Genomic DNA, 21006 nt, shown 5'->3' on the forward strand with positions numbered 1-21006 from the left:
TTGGGACACAATTCAATGCAGATGAACCAGACCAGTTTAAAAGATTGCCTCGGTCATCAATATCACAAGTTCCTACTTCAGCACCAGACCAAGTGACCTTGTGATAGTTTGTAGGACAAGAGGAATAGATAATGCTTCTGATACCAAGATGTCTCCAACCCCCCCCCCCCCCTTCAAATAATTGCACCCTTTTGATATTTAAGGTTCAATCTGACTTTAAATGAGTAGATCGACTCACAGGATGTTTCTTCCCTCGTCCATACCGCAGGAACCCGATCAGGACCAGGAACCAGGAAGTGACCTGAGCGAGGTGGACAATGGCGAGGACAGGCAGAACGGCGGGGAGGAGGTGGACCAAGGCCAGGTGCAGGCCCCAGACCAAGGTGAGTCTTGAGAGGTCACGCCCAAAACTTGAACAGGGTTCCCCTCACCCCACCCCCCCCCCCCCCTTTGGTTAGCTTCTCTTGGTATGATTTGCATGCACTTTACTCGTGCACCAGTATTTTCTAAACAGAATCTCTCTCTTTAAATTTGCACCCGTGCATCTTCTTGGTGAAAAAGAAGTTTCAAAGGTTGATACATGTTACAATGTAGTAGGCACTGCATGCTTGGTGTCATGAGTTTATTTTGTTGTTGTTTCCATGCATGCAATGGTTTGGGGATGTAACAATGCTACTTTTTTAAAGTACCGGGTACTTCTTCCTTCATGCAAAGTAAAAAGCAAAAAAAATAAATAAATTAAAAATAAAAAATAAAGTCATATGCACAGTACTTTTTACACCTTTCCTTCTCCTTACAAGCCTGTCATTGCAATTGATACGATTATTTCATAAGCTCAATGTCGTTGGAGGAAACAGGTGGTAGGTGTTCAGTCATTTACTACGCAACATGATTTTATATGTCTTAAGGCATGTGAGGTAGAGGAGATTCAAAGTAATGTTTCCTCCACTGGCAAATCAGTACTTTGAATTATAAAAACAACAACACCAAATAGATGAGGGCATAAAAAAAAAAATTCAGACAAACAATAAAGTCTTTACCATGTGAGCATTAATATATTGTCATTCTTAACATATGAAAAACACATAGGCACTTAAAATGTTGGTGTCTTCCTCTTTTTTTTGGGGGGGGGGGGGGAGGAGAAGGGACAGTTGCCACTTTCACTGCACTGAGTTTTGAAAGACCAATTTTCCCTGCTAGACATTTTTCTCCTTCGACATTCTGTAAAGCAACTTCAGTGCTGCATTCAATGTTGAGCAAATTAGCGGCAATCCCTGCCTTTATTGTGTGTGATTGTGGCTGCCTCTCTTCACCGTAACAGAATCTGACATTGAGGCTGTCCACCAAGAGATATGAGTGTATCTTGTAATTGGAGCACAAGCCGGTTTCTCCCGTTTCGAGCCGTAGAAGCCTGCTATACCTCGGGCTTCCTAACAAGCTTCCAGAAACGTTCTCCAGATGCACTGCTGTAGTCTAGTATCAGTGAAGCCATCACTGTAGGGGATCCCCTGCATGACATCTTGGCCCAGTGAGAACTGCAAAACTAACAGAGATATATGCATTGACACTGATTGGCATAGTTCAGACTTTGCCGGCTCACGTCCACAAGGGGTGCAAAAATTACCCCATGCCACCATAGTGGTATGTGTACCGCTGGTACCACCCAGTGAGACACTAGGTACAATGTACACTATCTACCTTCACATTGATAGTACACCTGACCTCACAGACACAAACACACAGCTTTTTCTTTTGAAGTGATCTACACACAAAAACTGCTGACCTCTTTTTGTGTAGTTGTGGCATTTTGGTGTTGTTGTCATTTTTTTCTGTTATGTTCTGTAATTGCAGGTTGGCAATAATGCATTGTGTAGTGTATTTATATCTTTTGTGACCTTGACTACAAAGTTGTACAGATCACTTGCCAGGTCAATTTTCTTTGATTCAGAGGAAATCCCATTCCAAATGCTCCAATACATATCAACAATGCTCTCTCTCTCCCTCCCCCCCCCCCCATGTATTCTGTATAGCATGGTATTTTGCTGTTTCTTTGTGAGCTTTCAGTTCCACACATTTTTCCCCTCCTTTTTTTTTTTCATGGCTGCCTGTACGTTGTAAGAGTATTCATATGATCAAGGAGGTTCAAGAGAATGGAGTCACAACTGTCGTATTTCCTTTGAAGTCACGTTCGATGCCGCCACTCGAAAGTATTTGAAGCATGTGGCAAACTGGATCTGCCGCGCAGATAGGAAGACAATTGACTCATGTCTCATTGCATAATCATCAGCCACTTTCTAACGAAAATATGTCTTTGTGATGGTAATTACTTTTCGCCATCCCTACTTATAAAAGATAGGTGGTATATAATGGTAAAGACACGGGGATGCGCGAATAGAAATTGCGCAAAAAATGATGAAATGAAAATGAAAATTACTCGACTGGCCGTGCCCGGCCACTAATCTGATATATCTATTAATATAGAATTATACTCGAAGATTATTCCATATCAGTTTTATTTGGAGGAATTAAGTGGAAAAGTGATAAAACCGGCTTTCCGGGAGGGTACAGTTTTAAACACTTTCACATGATACAGCTCTGATTTACACTTTTGCACATATTTCTTGAAGGGATTGACCTTTGTTTAATGAGCTTTATCATTAAGTGAGATTTCGTTTCATTTAATAGATAAACAAGCAAAATATAGCCAACATTAAGTTCCCGTTCAAAATGAATCTTCAGATTGCTCAGCAAGACGGCGGCATCAAACCCCGCCACCAAAGGCACAGATGCACCTGTGGAATTCTTTTGTACATCAATAGAAAAGTGACAACAGTTTGAATAATTACAGCCAGTTGGAACTCCATCTCTTAAACCTCCTTGATATGATAGACACTGCAGTGCAGCTAGTGATGGATTATAGTGTTGGGATATTATGTAGTAGATTTCTGACAGTGCATTCATCTAGAAACTGTTCACCCCTGGAGATTTTGATAACAGCATACAATATTTTGATAACAGCAACTGTCTTACTGGGCATCCCATTTCTATTCTATCTGGAATAGAATGAATGAAGGATATAAAAATATACACAAGTTTTTTTCTAAATTCTTCACATTCAAGTTATTAAAGATTTGAGAGATAAAGACATGTGCTGAAACATAGTGATACAATTAAAGTCCTCAGACTTGCCCCATGTGTAGTGAGAAGCACATATCTAACTACAGTACAGATCTTGCTGCCAAACACTCGAGTGTTGGTGGTATGTTTATCACCTGTTAAGATTGAAACAACTCAAAGTCATTTGCGTCAGCCATCATTACACGTTTAACGACAGTTGCATGTGCAGATCGCCTCGAAGCAGACCTCTGCATATAGATCCCAGGACATGGCAGTGCCATTTCATTCAATAGTGATGAAAGCATTGGATGACACACTCACATGACCAGAATAAGGGTATCCACTGTGTTGAATTTCATCCACTAATATCCATGAGCTTCCTGTTGTTGTTGTTGTTGTTATTACTGTGATTGTCTACTGGTGTTGTAGTGGTGATTGTGAATGTTGCTGTGGTAATTTCTATTGCTGCTGCCGTTGCTGTTGCTGTTGCTGTTGTTGTGTCTTTGTCATTCTACCTGATATCGCAATCGGCGAGCTGCGTGTAGTAGCCCAGAGGCAACGACACCACTCTCTTGCTCTCATGCTCCTAACCCCAGGTGACGAGGAGGAGGAGGACGAGAGTAGTTTGTCTCAGGTTGACAAGGTGGACGACAAGAATGGTGTTAGGGAGGAGATTGAACTCCAGGAAGAAGAGCAAGATGCGAGAATTGATGCAGCGGAGATAGATCAGGAAGATGAAGGTACAACCCCTTCAGTTCCTTTTTGTTTTTGCTTTGATTTGTTATGTTTTTTACCCGCCTCCCCAGAGATCAACGTGCTGCTGCAACTGCCCCGCCCTTCTAGACCCGGAAAACTAACCGCATATATATTAAACTGCATCATTGTCACTGCCTCCTGTGTTCTGTGTTCATGCCTTCGGAATGGTGTCTCTAGATTTCCTGTGTTTCACTCCCTCATGTACATTAACTTGACTTGACAACCTGTTAAAACTAACTTCATCTGTAGACGACACACATGATTCACACCACCATTTACAGGATTTGTTGTGGTGGTGGGTTTTTGTTTTGTTTTTTCTCCAGATTATGTAAAGTTAGTTGGGGCAAGCTCAGTAGGCCTTAGAACATCTGTAGGAGTGTATCAGTACTAACATAATTTCATCTTGTATGCATGCCTTGATCAAGTCATCTTTGAAACACTGTTACAAGCATTTTGTATCCCTTCTTGCCTGCATTTTCCCCATAGCTGTATCCAGTGTCTTGGTTATCTCTCTTTTTTCCATTCCCCACCCCTTCTTTCCCCTAATTTGTTTTATCACATTTGTCACATTTCCCATATTGCTTATAATGCATTTATCTGGATATTTGTTGGACTTCCATTTGTCTTTTTTGTTTTTATTCAGAGTTGATGTTCATACTTGTACCTGAGCAGAATGGCACACATTAGCTTTTGCAATCACTCACCGTTCACTGTGCTTGAACTTATTTCCATATTTATTTTTTTCTTGAAATCTGATGACTAGATTTGACCAAACAAGGCAAGAGTCATTAACCCTAAAAAGACTGGGCTATTTTGGTAGCTCGAAAGACTGGGGGGGGCCTAAAGGGCCCCCCCTTAAGATCTCGGCCGTGGATCGCGCGATCGCCGCGGAAATTTGCACAATGGTAGTGTGCGATGTAATCTACAAGATCGTATATTTAAATTTTACAAAACCGTCTTCTTTTATTTTATTTTGATTAATTATGCTAATTTATGCAAGAAATCAGACTCTTTGATCTAAATCAGTAAATAAAGCTCGAAAAGTGCTCATTTTTGGTGTAATTATTCTTTGTGGCATTCTTAGCAAATGCACTTGAAAAAAAATTCGGTATCAAAATTAATTTCTTATTTATTTTATTGTTTTATGAATTTCTTATGTATTTCCTTGTTTTTTCGACCTTTTGTTTTTCTTGTTTTTTTTTACAAAATTTGTGGCAGACCCTTTTTGAAGCATAATACTCCTAAAACAAATTAATTTTAGCCATTGAGAGTAAAAATAAGCATATTTGCATGAACCATGTGAAAAAACTCAATTTGCATTGACTTTGTACGCAAAATCACATTTTTGAGCCATTTTCGGCCTCACGTACATGTACAAAAAGTTATGTAACTTCAGAACCGTACCCCCGGGCGTCACAAATTTGGTGTCAAAATGTGCGGGAAACTCGAAAGAAAAATGTCATAGAGCATCGCGGCGAGAGCATTGCGCGTTGCCGAGTAATCGCGTGAAATGTCGAGGGGGGGGCCTTTTAGGCCCCCCCCCCAGTCTTTTTAGGGTTAATGAAGGAGGGATCATAGTTTGTACAAATGGTGATGGTTCCCGCAGGAGGGCCCCCTAGTATGGGGCCCAAATATTACCCCAAATTAGCAAATTTGTACAAATTTTCGGGAAATCCTAGGGCTAGATCTTTATCAAATAAGGCAGTAATCATCAATGGAGGCAAGAGTTTACAGTTTGGTACAACTAGTGGTTGTGTCCGGGGGGCTCCGATAGGACCCACATACCTCACATTAGGAGGGTGTTGTCCAAGGGGCCTGCAGTAATTCCTGAATCTGAGGATTTTCGAAATACTTTGCCCTCGGGCGGAGTGCCATGAAAGCAAAATGCACTGCTCCGATGAGTGCTAGACCAACATGTCTCTTGTTTCTTTGTCTTATTCTTTAAATCAGTTTCCCATGTGAGTGGCATTGCAGTAGTGTTCTGTGTTGTAAAGTCATTTCCCTAATGCTCTGTTACTACTGTTTGTATTCAGTGATATATATATATATATATATATATATATATAAACTATCATCCATTTGTCCATATGTAACTACACCCCACCTTGTGCATGAAAATTCCTTGAGGAGTCAAAGAATAGCCGTGTACAAGTGTAGGTATGTCTTCATGTATATACATGTATGTTTCCCCCCCCCCCTTTTTTTTTTTTTTTGGTCACAATCCATATTTATACATGTTTTCATGTTCCCCATGTATGGGGTTTTCTGTCAATTTGGTGTAGACAGAATTTGATGGCAATTTGATAGAAGTGTGATTGTCAGAGGGGTACATAGTTTTGTTTGACTTTTCTTCCTGCTCTCGACCCACTAAGCATCACACATCTCTGCATGTTGTACCTGGAAATCCAATCCCTGAAAGATGATTATCAGTATAAACATTATGAGATGATGTATGAGCAATGTAGGAGTGTGCTTGGTCAATCCATGGTCTAACTGCATTGATATACACTCTATGCATCCCTCTTTTTTTTTTTTTTTTTTTTGTCTTGCACGAGTTCTAGTATTTCCTGAATACATGTATATGGCAAGAAATGTGTTACTATTTTTTCAACCTCTAGTCAGGGCTCCACACTAACTTTTATTTTTGGTGGCCCAAAGGCAAACATCCGACCTTTTTTGGTGGCCCGATCAGGCCACCAAATTCTTCATTTCTGAAATTTTGGTGGTCCGACATGCATTTTTGGTGGCCCTGTGCCACCGGGCCACCGTTTGTGTTGAGCCCTGCTCTAGTATATGAATGGGATATGAATCACATCTTTATTTCTTCATTTGTATCTACAGAATTTGTATTCATATAATTTTTGCACCAATTTTCATCATCATTATTATACAGTATCATCACTCCCCTGTAGCTTAGAGTTGACTCTGTTTACTTGAAGCAAAGACACATAATCGCACACCCCATCATACCATACAGTCTGTGCATATATACACACATGATAGGTATGCAGTATCTTCTCCTACTCAACTGCATTACACAAGAATACTGAAGAATGCACCACATCTTCATTTGCTTTTTTTTTTTTTCTCACTGTAGAATAGTTTTAAGTGACGTTTCGTTACCACAGTGTATTTTGCTTGCCCCATCCAGTAGTTCATTTGCCAGGTACCAGTTTCTACCAAATGCCAGAATTTGTTTTATTTCTCCTCTGCAGAAATCTCCCTCGTCTGTGTATGTAAAAGCCTAAATTGTATTGTCTTGTACTTTGATGATGGAACATATGTCAGCTTTCTTTATTTTTATTCAATTTCAGTGAAAATTCAAAATCTTTGATGATACACAAAGATTGGACAGAATCCACTTATACGTGTCATTTATGAAAATGTGTATATTAAACAGAGTGTTTATCCATGTTGTTTATTCTTACCAAATAGAGCTCTTGCCAGCTAGAGCTCACTTCTATGGAGCAGAGATCTGTGTCGTGATAAAATGTTTCATCGCTAGGGCGACGAAACTTTGTATCTCAAATTGTAGTGTCGTGATAAAATGTTTCGTCGCTGGGGTGACAAAACTTTGTATCGCAAATTGTGGTGAAAATTTTTGGGGGGGATTAATTTTCAAATAATCAGTTTGGTGATGTCTTGTTCAAATCCCAGCTGTCTTACCCCAAAAATGAAGCCATCACGGCCTGTCAAAGGAAAGGCAATCCCATCTGTTGTAGGTAGTGCTTTGGCTGTTTTTTTTCCTGAAAATTTGACATTTTTTAGATTGAAGGTTTTGTCACCCCAAGAGCAGTTTGTGTTTATACTGGTCATCATTCAGTGAAGACCCACAAAAACTTGAGCCTTATGGGCATGGTTCGAAGACAGCAACAGTAAATTTGGGGACTGTCATTTGAAAACGGTGATTTAAAGTCTCTACTTATCTCGTTAGTATTGATATTGACGTCTCTTCTTCCTCCTTTGCTGAAGTGTATGTGCAACAGAAATGAACTTGCTGATTTCCTTGCACTCGTAAACCAAGCTTTGAATGTTGTGCAGTATCTTGTGTGACGTCCTACATGTACACATTTTCATTCCATGTGCAATTTGAGAGGTATAAGAATGACATGCTACTTAAATTCATTTTCAGTGCATGGATGTTTTAGAGATGCTACTGCAGCTACATTATAAATGCAGGACAATGTCTGGCAGAGTGAGTTAAATAGTCCTGAATCAAGCTTTGGAAGGATATAAGGGGTAAAGTAAAAGGGGTGATGATGAGGGGCAATTCTCCCATATGTGACACTGTAAGGTGATTGGAAAGTTAAATAACAGCAATATAGCCCCAACAGTTTATACAATATTGTTTCCTTGAGTTTTGAGTTGTCAACTGTGTTTAAGAATGCAAAATGCTTTGCACTTCTCAGCCATCATATGTGCCTGTTGCTACTATTTTTCTTTTGTTTTATATGATTGTCTGCCTTTTGATGGAAATGCTCCATTTGCTTGATTGTTTTCTTCAATGATTTGCTTGCTTTTATTTTTCATGAGCTCTAATGTGTTTTCCTTCCTTTTGATCCTTTGCTTGTTGCTTAACAACCGTGCTTGGCGCATCACCACCCTCCTGTTTTGTGTCGATGTTTGTGGCACACACCCCATGACGCAATTTAACTGTCCGATAGATGGAGGTGGGCAAGATGAGTATGGGGTTGGCAGGGAGGATGAGATGGAGGTCCAGATGGCTGAGGGGGAGCAGGATGATGAAGCAAAGCAGTACGAGGACGATGACGTTGACTACCAGGGGGCGGAGGAGGAGGAGGAAGAGGAGATGGACCAAGGCATGGAGGTTAGGGATGGGGATGATGCGGAAGACCAGAATCCTGCGAATGGAGGGGACTATGACCAGGTGGACAATGTCGGGGAAGAAGTGGCTGCAGGCCAGTATGAGGCAGGCGACGATGAGCAGGAGGATGGTGGGGTCAAGGACGAGGAGTACAATGCCGACCAGAACTGGGACAATGGTGCGGGAGAGGAAGGAGAAGATGTTCAGGATGCTGCTGGACAAGACAACTATGGGGCAGCCAATGGGGAACTGGAGGAGGGGGCCGACGGGAACGACGATGACGATGATGACGAAGAGGATGATGACTACAGTATGGATGGGATGGAGGAGGTTGAGAATAACATGGAGGATGTCGACAATGGACTCATGGAAGAGGATGTTGCCGATGACGCCGAGATCCGCGACTCAATTGGAAGAGACTTGAAGGAGCACTACAACTACCAAGGTGACTGGCGTATTCAGCTGAACGCTGTTGACCAGAGTGGTATCCTGGCATATGGTTGAGTCTTTTTCTGTGTGCAGGTTTCTTCCGCTGCACACCTACTAACACTCTTACTCTGCTCAAACACTTACAACACGCGGGGCATGTGTGATATCGCGTGTTCCACCTTCTGACATTTCTAACGTTGATGTATTATTTCTCTACCCCCTCTGGAAGACTTGCAGTGGAGTTATACACATGTATGTTCCCATCATATCTTTCTCCCAAAGATGATGGGCTCCTGTCTTCCACCAGTTCTTAACCACACTGTCCAGCGTTCTCATCATCATACATAGAATTTCATGTGATATGTTCAGCTCTTTTGGGACATTCACAAAATGTTGTCTTCTGTGCCTGTGTAATTGTCACTGATCTTATATATCACACAGTGTTGATTACATGTACATACTATATGTCGTAACATGTTTCTTCCTGTGTATGTAGTTAGAGTATTTTGATGTGTTCCTTGTGTTGATACTATCACACAGGCAAACAGCTCATTTCAGTCACATTCATAGTAGTGACCCATCACAGTTTGTTTGTGTCTTTTCTATGTATAAAATTGTCTTCTGGCCTCTGTAATTGTCAATAATGTTACACGTCACACATTGTTGATTACATACCATGTGTTGTAACATGAATCTTCCTGTGTATGTAGCAAGAGTGTGTTTTTATGTGTTTGTGTGTTAATATCATCATACAGTGTACAGCTCATTGCAATCATGTTAAATAACATTGTTAGTGACCCATCACAGTTTGTATGTCTTTTATATGTATTGTTGTAACCCTCCAGTATTCTTTCTGTATAAACATTGTGATTTCTTAATACTTCAAAAGATGATAACGATGATAGTGGTAATGATAATCATTTTAACACACTCCATATCTGCATTTGCATAGTAATATGAGTAATGATAAAATGTCATTTACTATAGTCAGCCTGAAAATAGAGTGTTGGTACTGTAGGTGTTTTTATTACAGCTTAGTTACATATGTATGTCAAGGGAAGTCCGAGTGAAAATGTCGAACGGTGTCTGAAACATGTTGAAGGGGTTGAATGTATTTGCCGTGGATCGTCACTGCAGGACCTACTTCTTGTTTAGTGATTGATGAGAGCACTTGTTATCAGTTTGGCACTTCACACAGGGTATAGTTTCCCTTTTTAGAATGAGGTACTAGTACTAGACATGGTTTGGATTGAATTGCATGGAAAAGAAGTGAATATTTGGTTTGTCTCCCTGTTGTACACCACATTTCACATGAAATGTGATGGAAAGTACCAGTACTGCTCTGCACAGTCACCTTATCGCAGCCTACACTTATCAATCTCCTGATACCTGTATTTTGGAGGGATGTGTGTGTGTGTGTGGGGGGGGGGGGGGGATATTCAGAAACTATGTAGCGAGTGTTGATTAGACCAGCCTGGAATAGAGAAAGGACAGTGGTATACATGTACATGTACCACTTGTTGTTATCATGATACGTGGTGTGCCCTCTTTATTCTGTCAGCGGAATGGTTGCACAATTCTAATATCACAATTTCATCATAGTCTCCTGTGATATCAAATCACGTAACCCTCAAAGTTGCTCTGTACACATTTAATGTGCATCATTTTCTTCCTAATAGCAGAGTTATCTCATATTTCCTCATTGTAGAATAGATCTATTCAAGAGATCTTTCTCCACAGCTGCCATGTTAGTCCTTTTTTAATACAATACAAAAAGGAAAGCAAAATTGTATTATACATTCATATGACTGTAAATGTGGAAACACCACTTTTTGGAAAGTGGTTTGTGCATTTTTGCTCTTTGATACCTCGGCGAATATACAGACAAGTACTTATTTTGCGTACTGTACACAATAGTTCATACTCGAGTATTAAGTGTACTTTGTAGACAAACAAAGCACAAAACTAGTTGGAGCATAACAAATTGTAAACATGTCAATTTCGTTATTGCATTTTTGCAGACGCAATTTGTGTGATCTCTACTAATGCTGTTGTAATAGCAATGTCATCTTAAATATGAAATTGTTTGGCATTGCCATCCACACTGTGAGGAAATTTCTTTTTGTGTGAATTAACTTGCAGTAGGGTAAACTCCCCCATGTTTCTATATGTATTCTAACTCTCTTCTTGATGTGGCATTATGTAATATCAATCAGTTACTGGATTAAACAGTTATACTCATGGTTGCATTGTTGTGATAATTTGTCCGGTGATTTGTCTTCAAAAAGTAGCCACTCTCATTTGTTTTGCGCTGGCCATCATGACAGTGATAGCGGTATGAGAGAATCTCTGCATGATCCCTAGTGCTTAGAAGGTAGTCAATATTGTAGATGGTCAGCGCGTTGTCAACACATCAAGAAACCCAGATAAACTCATGTGTCTTTCCATATGTTGTAGCTTGTAGCTTTGACCTGCACGTAGCATGGTGTGCTAATCATTAACTATTCATTATCCTTCTTTACATTCTTCAACTGGTTTTCGCTGCACATGTTTGCATGTCTGTGTTCACAGAGGTGATGGTCAATGAAGAATAACATTTTGTTCTTCTTTATTTTCCTTTCATTATTTTGCTGTTACCTAACCTGCCCAAACACTAAGAGCACAGATTACATTTGTACTTCTAATCTGTTTTAATTAATAGCTGAGAAAGATGCGTTGTGTGCATACTACATGTATGTATTCCACTCACCCGTTCATTCCTTTAACACAGCTGCCGAACCTCCCTGATTCTTCAAGAGTCTTCCTGAAAACTTTCAATGTTTTGTGGGGTTTTTTTTGTAGTATAAATATCTAGATGATAAGAGGCTATCAAAATCTCCCTTATTGATTTGGGAATTATTTTTGCCCATTGTGTTGTATGTAACACCCAAGGATCTAACCTAACACCTCTTTGGAATCTCTCGTGAGTTTGATGTGTGGATGTCGGCAGCCCTGCTTTAGCATTCTTTCTTCTGGAGCTGTGTGCCTGGGAGAAAATGATAGTTTGGTTATCATTCAACTGTTTCATCCTTTTGTCATTCTGTAATCAGGTGAAGAAGATGAAGTGGATGAGGAAGACGCAAGAGTAAACGACGAAGCGGTAAGAATTTTTGACAAAGGGACCTTTGCCTGACAATTATCCACACTGAGCAAGGATAAAGTTCCCAAATAGCAGAAGCATTTCTCGAACAAATATTGTGGCTCAGCTCATTAAGCTTTAAAAAAAAAAAAAAATTGAAACAAAAAATCTAAGTGTAGTAGTTCAGTTTTGGTATCATTGCTAGGTTTGTTTGTTTTTTCTTTTCCAAATGGAAAAAACATAGCCTGTTTACAAAAGCAATGCAACAAAATGTGAGGGAATAGCTTAGTATCATACTTTCAAATTATCAAGTACCCTCTTCTGTTTTATGTCATAGAGCAAAATTTCAATTTTGCTGCCAGTTGGTGTTGTGATGGTCAAGGATGAGACTTTGGTGGTGGTACAAACTGCAATGACACTTTAAAGGCATTATTTACCATTTGCAGATGAAACAAAAACTCATCTTCTGTGCTTCAGAATAGTTGTAAAATGTGAGTTCGAGATAGAAACAACCAATGTAAAAATGTTAATCAGTATAATCAATGTTAAGTACTGTTAAATATATATACAAAATGTGAACAGTAGTTACAATGGAATTGTTTCTAGTATAAACCGTCTACAGTTATGGTTTAATGAGAAAAATAGTGATATCTCCTTATAATTTATGCTTTAGTGCTAAATTTTAATATGATGGGATGATTGCAATACAACTGACCTACACATAAGCATCAAATGTGATAAATCACTACTCCCAATGGTAAACAATGCCTTTAAATTATGCTGTGGAAGTGAATATTCAACTTGCAATTTGAATTTCATTGAATCTGAGTCTTGAATTATATTGAACAGGAAAACAGACAATAGTCTGTGAAGCTATACAATGTACGGTAATTCAGAGCAGGATATGTGTGTGTTAGACCTGATGCTCTGTGTAAAGCAATGCAAAATACAGAAATTTCAAGCAGGATACCTGTGCATAAACCCCTTGTCCATTATTTAATAATCAAGATGGAGACTCATCATTGTCAATATCCACTCTAATAACACTTATTATGCATTTATTTTATGACTTTTGTCTTTGTTCAGGGGGAGGTTCGAGTAGTGGATGAGGATAATGGTAAGATTCTTTCTTCTTTATTATATTTCATTTGTAGAAACAATGGGGGTGTCATGTTTTACTTAAAGCTGTAATGTGATTTCATTTAAGTTGATTTGTGAGAGGGTATACTCTACATTCTGGTTGCTGGTGTCAGTCGTATGTCACAACCTAACAAATTTATGCATCTGCACATTCTTTGTAAAGTAGAGAAACCCCTTTGAAGTGGACAACAATTAAGACATGTTACTCATCAATTATGATACCTTTTGTACTCAGTCCTGTGAATGACATGAGACAAAAATGAAATAAGTACTAAGCTTCATACTGGGCATTATTATCCCATTCAAGATGAAACTTGTTTCAGCTACACAACAAATGTGCAAAGACATCATGAAGTTGAAGCTCACACTTTCTGCAGATCACACTGCAGTCAGCATACGTTTCTTTGTGCCCACGATGATTTAGATGTAGCACCCACTTTTTGCAAAATAGCAGTGTCGGAGTATAAGATGTTTCACCCCTATGACTTCTCACGGGTAAAGCTTGTACTCCTGTACCAAGTTCATGACCAGAATAACCGTGTACTTGTGGGAATAAGAGAAATCTTACATTTTCTCAATCATATTCGCCAATGTTCTACTGCAATAACTTTCTCAATCACTTTTGGGAGCTGTCATGGCTCAGTGGGCGAGACCATGGACACTCGTTCTTGAGGTCACCTGTTCAAATCTAATGGGTAGCAATGGGAGTGCTCAAATGGACAACACACTTTACCCTTGGGGCCTGGTCTTACATATCAGGGCACATCAAACCATCAATCCACTGGTTTTCTACCTGTGAACGTGTAACTGCTGCCTTGGCGGGTGCATGAAAATAATCCAAACCCTGAGGATATTATTTTCAAAATTTGTTTTTTGACAGGTGAGGAGAATCAGGGGGGTGAGGAGGAGGAGCCGGATGTTGGAATACCACCGGTGCCAAGGGAGGACAACAGGTTGCTATAGGACACGCATCGTCACTCAGTGACACCATTACCGATCGATCTACACCTTGCCTGAAATCCTTTTTTCTTCAACTTTGTGTTTCTGACATCAATTCGGTGGAACCTGGGAGCAAAAAGAAAAGAAAATCCCGCACTCAATCTGCCATCTACACGTGTAAAAGCCGGAAGATGCGAACAATATTGCTTCCGAGGCGAGACGGTTTTAGGAATGAATGTAACATTTTTTAGTGAGTGTGCTGAAAATTGTACAGCCAGTCTTTATGTGTAGTACACTTACAGATACATTCATGCTCACCAGGAGATTTGGAGACCAATAGAGAGAAATCAATTGATTGCTATTAAATGAATTGCCTAAGGACTGTCTCTTAAATCCTTCCACAGGCCAATAAAGTCTAATTTATCAACTCACGGAGAGTTCAAGGCAGACTCAAAATTACATTTTGGTTTCAGAGTCTGCTGAAGGTGATGATGTAAAAATTATGGTAATGTTAGCAGCATGTGATGGATGCTTGTTAAAACATATGTGAATGATTTTTTATTAAGATAAAGTACAGAAAAACAAATGCAATTCTTGTATAAAATAATGAAGTTTGAAGTATGAAAACAATATGAACATGTTAAATGTAAATTGTGCGATTCTTTCTAAACATATGGCATTTTGGTTAATTTCTTTTTTTTTTTTCCTATTATCGAGTTTGGAGGTTTGGCGATTCTTTTCTGTGTTGTGATGTTTGAATTAAGAAGATATGAATGACAATAATGACTAGAATGTTGATGTGCTGCGGAAATGATATGTTGGTGCAATGCTGTCAATATTGATTCAGTTTTAGTTGCAGCCAATATGTTCAAAGTTGATTCTTTTTTTTCCTGACAATTTCTGATGTATATAATATAATTAAAGATAGAAAACCAGGATACAGCTTTTGCAAGTCTTTCCAACTCTGCGTAGTTGACATCCTGTATTATTTTTCTACCCAATTTTGTAGTTTGAGAAGCTTGTCATTCTATGATGGTGTAATATCAATATAGCCCTACTCCAGATTATTATTTTTTTCTATTTTGAAACTCTTATTTGATATTATTCATTAACATATTATGATACCATTGCATAGTTTGTAGTTGTGAACAATTATTTAATGATTGATGTATTTAAACGATTTGCAAAAATTTGAATTTTCTCAATTCACTTGTGACTTAACTTCTTGAAGTGTAGGGAAGAATTAATGGCAGCACTTTTTTTAAAATCTCCCTTTATCACACTTTTTTTTAAATCTCTGAGATGTAGTAATTGCTGTCATTATCATGAGATGAATAGTATAATCTTGGTTATAGGTGTTGCTGGAAGTATTAGAATAGATTTTTGTTCCCTCTCGTTCTATCTCTCTCTCTCTGTCTGTGTCTGTCTATCTCTGTCTCTTTGTCTGTCTGTAAGTCTGTCTCTCTATTGCAAGTTTGCAATCTTTGATAGAATCTGGCACAGGTTGGGCATATTGCATGGCCTACAACTGTATTTATACGGCCAGATGAATGAACTTCTTCAGAGGTCAACCACTCCTTTCAAAATCTACCTAGCATGAAGGAATTTTTCAAGAGATGACAAATTCAAACTTCACCCCAGTTATCCCAGACTGACACCATTGCCTGTGTTGCGTGTTTGGGCCAAATAAATGTATGTGGATGTTAGAATTTAATTTGCGGATTTTTTTCCAAGTAGTTTGGTTATCACTAAATACTTTATCATAGCCTGAAGGAAAAAAAAGGAAAAATGAAAATACTTGTGCCTGTATGCCACTTACACTTTATCTGCGCAGTGTGGGACTGTATAGACATACCTTCTTTTTTTTTCCTTCTTTTTTCTTTTTGATAAGATCAATATTTAATGATGAATGTAAATCTTGTGTGAAAAGACACACACACAAGAAAAAAAAAGTTGTGTGAATGTGAAAGAAAGATGCATTTGGGATGTCAAGCAGCATTTGTGCGTATGTGTGGTGGTGTACAGGGGATCATTTCGAAAGCCTCTATCATACAGTGTGTGCAATTTAGTGAATCAAGTTATCTCCAAGCTTACTTCTTAGTGTGATTTTGTTTGTCACTCATTGGAAATTGGGACTAAATTATTCTTTATTAAGCAGCAGAATGAGTAATGTAACCATTGTCACACACATTACAAACACTGTAGCTTTTTTCTCCTCTTTATTTCATGAGGCTATTTTGTACATATTCATATTTTCTGTTGTTTTTTTCTTTTGTCATGATCTTCACAAATGCGATATGTACGAGGAAAAATGTCTGAATTTCTGTTTGTATATTTTGGTATTTGAGCCAGTGTTCTCATTGTTTTTTTGGTTTTCTGTCTTTCAAGGCATGCATCGATGACATAGAATGATTTTGATTTGAATCTATTGACTTGACATGCAGATCCATGCAGAAGTAACCAGCCGTCATTCTGACTTTTATAGAGCAGAGGGTGAATTTGTTCTGGCTGTATTATATTATTCTTCTGTGTCGTACAAGTGCACATCGGCCTTTGATTTCCTAGTCCCAGTTGCACATGTCACCGGAAATCTCACAGCACCACAAGAGCACACTAGCCCAAAATGCGCATGGCATCCAATCTGCCCTTGGCTCTGGTGCGTTGCAGTGTACATAGGTTGTAGATATTTAGATATTATGGGAATAGTGACGTTTTTGTCACACGTGCATGCCGCCCAGCAGCTGTAGAACTCTTGGACAGGTGCATCCATTGCACATTTATAGAATTGATCAATCATTGGCAGTGCCATCCTTTGGTGAAAGAGCATTGTGAAGAATGTACGATATTGTACAGACAGTTTTCAGTTGCAGCCTGTACATATAATCTTAAGAATATAAGTATATGAATTAACCCTGAAAGCACCCTGGTAGATACTTGTATGGGGGCTGGTGACAATGATTGCTCTCATCCACAGCGTCGAGTCTTTCTTTTTCTGAGATGAGAGAAATGAAGTAACTGCGTACCGGAAGTGGTCAGAAGCCACGCCGATTCCTCCTACTGTCGATCTGCACAGATGTATATGATTCATTAAAGCATTACGTGACCATTGCACGTGAAGCTGACCATAGCACTCCCAACAGTTAGTGAGCAGTCATGTACATGGCACTCAGGGAAATGGGAGAATATATTATTGTGTTGATGGTCAAATGATGCATTTACTCTATCACCCCCCCCCCCCACACCATTCTCTCAAATTAGTTTTGTTCCGATTTCTTACATTATCGGTGATATGCTACCTGCATTTCATTTGCATAATTCGATCACTTCAGAAATGTCATTATCAGAAAAAAAAATTTAAAAATCAAAGTTCACAGTCTCTATGATACAGAAATTTCAAAGCTTAGGTATCGTTTTGTTTATTTTCTTTGAGGGAGTTTATCAAACTCTTTATATGGTATAGGTGATGATAATAATGTGGAAACTGCCAGCTTTGTAGCACACTTGAAATTAAATACTGATCAACCGATCATTGCGCTGCACATACAGAAGTGAATTAGTCTCAACAAATTCAAGAGAGTATACTCATGCTTGCTAGCTTCAAGCACAACACGAGCTGCTTGGTTTTCAACCCCCTGAAGTTTAGTAGCAAAACTATTCTTTAAAGAATATTCAGGTTATCATTAGAGTTGGTAATTATGGTTAGAAGTCACTTTCCATGCACATACAGTAGCATTTCACACTCTCATATAACATGTATAGTAATGATATTGTTAAAACACTTCTTGTGATAATGTGGTAGGAAGCAGAGTCTTTATACATTTGTATAAAGTAGATACATAGTAGTGAATTTGGATTCTAGTCATGTGTGTCTTTTTCCTGCTCACGCAAATGACCACATTTGATATACAAATGTCACATTTTTATACATTTATATCATACTTTGCTGTGCGCTGCACGTGCAAACAAAATAGATGAAAGAATAAATAACTGTGTGTGAAGATTGTGCTACCAAAAGCGGTGGATGTGAGTTGTGTCGGTGTGAAGGCATATTTGTTTCATGTCTTGGCTGTGCATATTAACTAGTTTAAGCTCCTTCCTTCGTGTCGTTCTGTCACTGTGCATTGTAGACAGAAAAATCCATCCGTTCAGAGGAGTTTGATAACATTTATTACTTTGACAGTTCTCCAAGGCAGAGAGAAGCCCGTGATAGATACCAGGTACCGCTGAAGGGGACGCTTAACCACTGTCCCTATGGACGTGCTGGGTGAGGTACCTCACCCTCCCTGATTACATCTGATTTACAGTCCTAGATTGGCAAATTTAAATCTAGATAGTAAAATTAGCATCTGATAAATACAGTGTGCTGACCAGCTGTTTGAAATATCAAAGATTTTGGTGGAATTATCATGGAAAAAGACGCAGCTGCCAGCTCGTCAGTTTGCTAATAACACGCTTATACTACTACTGGTAGAGATTATTACAACTTCAATCTCTAGTCAGAGTGTTGATGTAACATCTAATTTATCATGTAGAATGCCTAGAGAAAAAAAAATATATATATTTGGTTTGTTTAGTCGTATGAAGAAGTGCTTTACGTGCCTTTGTCGCTTGATTGGATTACTTGAGATAACTAGAGTAATTAATCCTGCAGTTGTTACATTTTCACTTCCTGCAAGCACTGTTTGTTTCCTGTGTTAATTCCAATGTCAGTTTTTGTGGGCTGTCTATGGTTTATGTCTTGAATCATTTACTACCCCTGCAAATGGCATCCATGTCATATAAGCCGTGAAGGGAACACATTATCACATTGAAATATTCAGAAGTTGAATGTGATTGTGTGATGTAGATACATCGTAAGAGTATATTTTGGAAACTTTTACATTATTTGTTTATGGCCGGTGCCATGTTTTCAAAAGTGGGGCACAACTTCTGATGCCACTTCTGAGTTTCTTCAGCTGACAAGCAAAAAAAAAAAATAAAACTGCGCTCGAAGGTTTCATTCTATTCTTTTGTAGTGCCACTTCCGGTGTAAAAAAAAAAAGTGGGGGGGAGGGGCCAAAGTGGTGACACCCTATGTATGCCTATGTACGGGTGCAAAAAAAGTGGGGGGGCCGAGGGCCCCCCCCCCCCCCCAAGTCCAGTTAAACTGGGAATCACAAAACACTTGTATGACTGGTGAGGTCCTTAATTTTTGCTATCTTTGAACTCTGCTCTTGAGATAGCTGCCACCACATTCCACAAGCATTGCTTGCTGTATGTTCATGACTGATGCTACAAGCAAATGATTCCTTGTGTGTTTCTCTTTTTTTGTACGAAGAACCTTTGTAGAAATATTTTTTTGTCACAAAATTCATGGCATTTCATCATTCATCCCCTCCATTTTGGGATGAACCATGAAGAAATACCAATAAGTTTGAGTCCTAGTACTTTTCATGTCCCGCTATTTAAAGTTTGTGTGGCATGTCTGATCATTTTTGGTGAGGAGGCAGTGCTAAATTGGTTTCTGTAATAGAGGAACAAATTAATTTCACAACTTTGTCAAGTGCGGGAGACAATTTTGCTCTCAAGATTACTTTGAAGTAGTGGAATTACCATGTCATAACAAGTGGGGGTTTTTTTCCCCAGTGCATTTGCATAACATGTTAGTTCACTTTTCTTTAGTTTCTTCTAGTTTTACTGATGTGTAAGAAGAAGAAGAAAAAACAGTTATTGGACAATTTTAAGCAGATGCAATTAATCAGTAGAATGAATGTGTTTGTCATTTACTCATACCATCCCTGTCACTATATTTCATTTCATTTCATTTCATTTCATTTGGCAGAATATAAAACAATGTACAAGAAACAAGAAACAAATACATGCCAGGACTCCTAAGAAGCAAATTTATGCTTGTGACTGGAGCCCTCAAACCAAAAAGGATAAAATACTGTACATACAATCACCCAGCACTTTTTGTGATATGGACTAATACACATATAATATATAATATATTCTAACTTGATTAACATTTGCTGCTTTCAAGGCAGAAGTACAAGCTGAACCTTTCAGTCTATTTCGATCTCATTCTGAAGTGACATATAAGTTTGGCAGTATAGTGGTAATATTTGTCATCTACAAAGCTAGCTCTCATAACTTATGCCATTCTAGTGAATTCCTTTCTTTTTATGACCTTTTTTCCCCCTTTAGATGCATAGGCTGACTCCTTTTGTTTCCATGTGTAAATCAGATATGACATATGGAAAAATGAAAGCAATACTATCATATTCAAAAGTCACATAAACAAAGGAGACAGTTGGTATTTCTCTGACCTTGAATATATATCTCTCTTTTTTCGGACTCAAGATCCCTATTTTTTCATCACACCCGAGGGACAGGGTTCCCTTGTGTAGAGTAAAGTTGAGAGAAAATGCAGCACTTTTTTTGTATTCACTTCCTACTTCATGTTGCAATTGATGAATAAAAAAAAAAGAGAGGGTGATCTTTTGCTAATAGACAATGTGCAGATTATTGTAATTCTTTACACTGACGTAAAAGTGTTCAAGGTGTAATACTTGCCAGTGTGATGATATGTGTGCATGTGTGATTTGAACAACCACTGCACAGACACATACACGTGTATCTTGTGTGAATGTCTTGGTGATGAAAGCATGTCTACAGACACAATTAGGTGATTCTGTTATCG

At 38.7% G+C, this 21006-nt stretch overlaps 1 protein-coding gene across 1 annotated transcript in view; it reads left to right on the plus strand.

Moving 5' to 3' along the window:
- LOC140231151 (uncharacterized) overlaps positions 1-14348 on the plus strand; it is a 32604-nt gene extending 18256 nt beyond the window's left edge. Inside the window, 6 exon segments of the mRNA XM_072311301.1 lie at positions 269-383; positions 3714-3857; positions 8538-9182; positions 12217-12266; positions 13332-13362; positions 14266-14348. Of these exon segments, the coding sequence (XP_072167402.1) occupies positions 269-383; positions 3714-3857; positions 8538-9182; positions 12217-12266; positions 13332-13362; positions 14266-14348 (1068 nt within the window).
- Positions 14349-21006: the final 6658 nt, after the last annotated feature.

This window comes from Diadema setosum, chromosome 7, assembly GCF_964275005.1.
Source record: "Diadema setosum chromosome 7, eeDiaSeto1, whole genome shotgun sequence".
NCBI lineage: Eukaryota > Metazoa > Echinodermata > Echinoidea > Diadematoida > Diadematidae > Diadema > Diadema setosum.